General features: G+C 37.5%; 1 protein-coding gene across 1 annotated transcript; it reads left to right on the top strand.

Annotated features, from left to right (window-relative positions):
- The first annotated feature begins 787 nt into the window (after positions 1 to 787).
- Positions 788 to 1,699, top strand: LOC129758224 (uncharacterized). The gene is made up of 4 exons (XM_055755688.1): positions 788 to 911; positions 975 to 1,139; positions 1,198 to 1,350; positions 1,418 to 1,699. The coding sequence occupies exons 1-4, from the start codon at positions 867 to 869 to the stop codon at positions 1,577 to 1,579; spliced, it is 525 nt and encodes a 174-aa protein (XP_055611663.1). The 5' UTR covers positions 788 to 866; the 3' UTR covers positions 1,580 to 1,699.
- Positions 1,700 to 4,688: the final 2,989 nt, after the last annotated feature.

The following is a 4,688-nucleotide window of genomic DNA, read 5'->3' as shown; positions in this document are numbered from 1 at the left end:
ATGTAAATATCTTGGTGAGATACGTTTGAGTTATTATTTTGATATGCTCTCCTGATCGGGTAAAGCTTCTAGTTTTCTCATTATTCAGCATGAAAGGAAAAAAATCCGAAAAAACCTGCCTCAGGAAAACTGCTGTAGTTCATATATTACACGTAGAAAAAAAATCGTTTTATGCATATGAAAGCTGAAGTTAATGTCTACATCATGGAGCCAAGAAATTTTTTTTTAATATTTTTTTTAAAGGAATGGTAACAAAAAGTTAAAAAAGTGGTCTGAAAAACCTACTTTTGATTCGATTGCTAGAAAAAAATGTTTGAGTGATCGTAGAGTTTTTGAAAAAATATGACTACAATATTTATTCTAATTCTAACATTTTGTTGTCTTAAGAATTTTGATGCAACAAAAATTGAATTGTAATGTATGCTCCGCTCGTTTTCATTTTATAACTAAAAATAGATTGCTATCTGATAAGCTTATTGAAATCAGCTGATCAATTTATTGATAGTTGACAGTTGGTCAGAATATATATCAATAAGACTTTTATTCCTCGAACTTTCAAACGCCGATCCACACTTATTGATAAACTTAAATCGTGTTGTCTGCTCTAGATAATGCAGTCAGTGAAGTAAAGTGTAACTAGTCGGGCATGTAGATTCGTTGATTCTTCAAGTAAACGAACAGTATCACGTATGTAGGGTTCATGTTTGTCGGTCATGCCACCAGATTTCATTCTTCTGATTAAAGTGTAATGATCTTCTAGCAGTGGATATATTTTCCGAAATCAGCAGTTTCTGAAGCTTTGTACTGGTAAATCACTCTAGGGAAGCTGTTTGAAAACTTTTAATGTCTCACTGATTTTGTGTACAATGAAGTTCTTTCTAGCTTTGACGATTTGCATTCACGTTGTTGTGGTAAATATCATTTGTCACAAAAAAAATTTCGCAACTAACACTTTAAAAAATAATCCATTACAGTCTAAGGTTTCCATCGATCCACACGAGGAGTTCGTAAAATGTGACAATGGAATGCCGATGTTTTCGATGGATTTCAGTGGAATGGAAATTATTCGCGAAGAAGATGGAACAATCATTGCCGATGGCAAAGTTAAAGTCCTTAAGGATTTCAACGTTCCAATGAAGGTTTGGCTTCCATCATACGAAAATGTTTTTGTGAAAATACGATTTGCTATATTTTCAGATTTACTACTACACCAAAAAACTGGAACGTGGTGCTTGGAACCGTGGACTGCTCAGTAGATTGGTGCCGGATTTCTGCGCCACCATGAACAATCCCGTTGAGCCGTGGTACAACGTTACGAGACATTTACCGCCATGTCCTTTCAAAGCTGGTGTATGTAAAACTAGAATTAAAAAAGTAAGTTTTTAAATCTAAGGTCCATTCTCGGTGTCACTTTCAGCAAGAGATAGTGTTGGACAAAATGATGGTCGGGAAGGTTTGGGAAACCATTCCGCCGAATTTTATCGGGGAGTGGAGATTCTACACGGAAATGACGACCACCCGAGGAGCACTTCCGGAGACTGAATGCAAGCTGATGGAAGTTTCGGTGGTGGAGCATTAAGGACATTCGATGCCTTTACAGGATATCATGTTAAAAATTTGTAACCATCATTTATTGACAGATTAATCTTGAAACAACTATTACATATGGTGAATTAAATGCGATATTTCTATCAGATTATGTATTCAGCTTGTCTTCTTGAAGTCTAGCTTTCTGTCAACGAAGACGAGCATATTTTTAAAAGAGATAATACAATTTTAAGAGTTAAACAATCCAATGGAATTTAAAAAAAAACATTATCTTCAACTTTATGTCACTTTATATATCTACTAACTTAACCCATCGATTTGGTAGAAAGGACTTTGTTCATAAAGAGAACAGAAATGAAAAAGAAATCAATAATCAATACTTGAAAATCTGAAGAAAATTTAAAAAAAATGGGCAAATAGTGAATTAGCTGGGTCAAATTTAGTCTAGAATCGATTCTCTAGCATTGAATCAATCAAAGAAACCTTTTTTTTAACATCATACTTTTATTAATATAAACAACACTTTAATAGTACCTGAAGAAAAGTCTATTGAAATTGGAACAATATAAAAAATACAACAAAAATTGACAAATCGTTTCCAATTAATCAAAAATTGATTTATGTGAATTTCAGATTCGAAACCAGAGACGAAACTCAATTTAAAAATAAATGATCTCTCAATTACCGATACAAAACAAACGAATTTTTCATCCGAAGCAATAACAGTAGAAAATGAGAGGAGAAAAAAAAAACGACCCACCGTTCAATATCACAAAGGCACCTGCAATCACCTGAAAAATCGCCGTTTCAAAGTACCCGAGGAACTCTTGCCGGCCTGGGCCACAATGGGAAATCAAATAATGATTCCTAATGTAAGCCGTAAAATCATTCACATTTCAATTCTGGATTTCGTTTCATCTTCGAGCAAACCGCGCGGCGTGGCCAGACTTGCCGCGACCATCATCATCGTGGCCCGAAGCAGGTTGCTCCGGATAACCTTTTGTACAATTTCAGTTTTCAAAGAAAACGAAGTCGTCAATCCATTCGGAAGAATGGCTCAAAGCCATCATCACATATCCACGAGGCCATCAATCCGTCGTCTCAGGTCGGGTTCGGTCAATGCAGAAGCCTCAAATAAATTCTCGCCCCGACTCGGTGAGGTTTCTCGTTCATTCATCGGCTCACTCACTCATTCATCGATGGTATTGATTAATGATCCTCGGAGAATGTTTATTTATGGGCTTCTCACGGCAATTCCTGCGGCAGCGTATTATTGGATTGATCTCCCCCGGGTGGTGTTGAGTTGAGCCAGGGCCCTCAAACTTCCTAAATACCTCACCTATCGGAGACCATGAAGGGAAAAAGCGTGAGGCTGGGAACGGACTATTTGTTCGGAGATCTTACCTTTGATCCGAAAAAAAACCGAACGTGTCTTCAAACGGACTCGAAGATTCAAATAAGCGTCTCATTACTCATTAATGAGGGTTTTTTCCTCCATCTAGCGGGGGTTTAAGCGGCTTTGAGCTAGGGGATACGGCAATGTGCCTACCATGGATTAGTTACTCAAAATAAATATTTTTCAATGAAATTCTTGGGTGAGAAGCCCAAAAGTTCAATCGATGGATAACCTTTTAGATTCTGAGACTGATTATTCGTTCAACGAATTTTGACTTAAGACTCTTGACATATAATTTGCGATTATCATCATTTGACTTTTGTCTAATGACTATCGAACTATGGACTTTAAAAATCGACATTCGATTTTTTAATTTCGACTTTCAACTTTCGATTTTCAACATTCAACTAACGACCGCTGACATTCTACTTTCGACTTTCGACTTTCGACTTGCGACTTTCGACTTTCGACTTCTGACCTTCGACTTTTGACTTTCGACTTTCGACTTTCGACTTTCGACTTTCGACTTTCGACTTGCGACTTACCACTTTTGACTTTCGACTTTCGACTTTTGACTTTCAACTTTCGAGATATGGGTTTCAAATATCGACTTCCGACTTTCTAATTTCAATTTTTGACTTTCGACTTTCGATTTTAGAATATCAACTTTCGGCATTCGATTTTTAACCTTTGACATTCGAAATTCGACATTCGACATTCGACATTTGGCATCAGACATTCGGCATTCGGCATTCGACATTCGACATTCAACATTCGACATTCGACATTCGACATTCGACATTCAACATTCAACATTCGACATTCGACATTCGACATTCGACATTTGACATTCGACATTCGACATTCGACATTCGGCATTCGACATTCAACATACGACATTCGACATTCGACATTCGACATTCAATATTGGACATTCGACATTCGACATTCGACATGGGACATTCGACATTCGACATTCGACATTCAACATTCGGCATTGGACATTCGACATTCGACATTCGACATACGACATTCGACATTCGACATTCGACATTCGAAATTCGACATTCGACATTCGACATTCGACACTCGACACTCGACATTCGACACTCTACATTCGACATTCGACATACGACATTCGACATTCGACATTGGGCATTCGACATTCAACATACGACATTCGACATTCGAATTCGGCATTCGACATTGGACATTCGACATTCAGCATTCGACATTCGACATAGGACATTCGACATTCGACATTCAACATTCGACATTTGACATTTGACATTCAACATTCGACATTCGACATTCAACATTCGACATTTGACATTCGACATTGGACATTCGACATTCAACATTCAACATTCGACATTTGACATTTGACATTGGACATTCGACATTCAACATTCGACATTCGACATTCGACATTCAAAGTTCGACACTCAACATTCGACATTCGACATTCGACCTTCGACATTCGACATTCGAAATTCGACATTCGACATTCTAAATTCAACATTCGACGTTTGACATTCGACACTCTACATTCGACATTCGACATTTGACATTCGACATTCGACATTGGGCATTCGACATTCAACATACGACATTCGGCATTCGAATTCGGCATTCGACATTGGACATTCGACATTCAACATTCGACATTGGACATTCGATATTCGACATTCAACATTCGACATTTGACATTTGACATTTGACATTCGACATTCGACATTCGACA

This window comes from Uranotaenia lowii, chromosome 3 (assembly GCF_029784155.1).
Source record: "Uranotaenia lowii strain MFRU-FL chromosome 3, ASM2978415v1, whole genome shotgun sequence".
NCBI classification, from domain to species: Eukaryota; Metazoa; Arthropoda; class Insecta; order Diptera; family Culicidae; genus Uranotaenia; species Uranotaenia lowii.
This window is presented reverse-complemented; position numbering and strand designations above follow the sequence as displayed.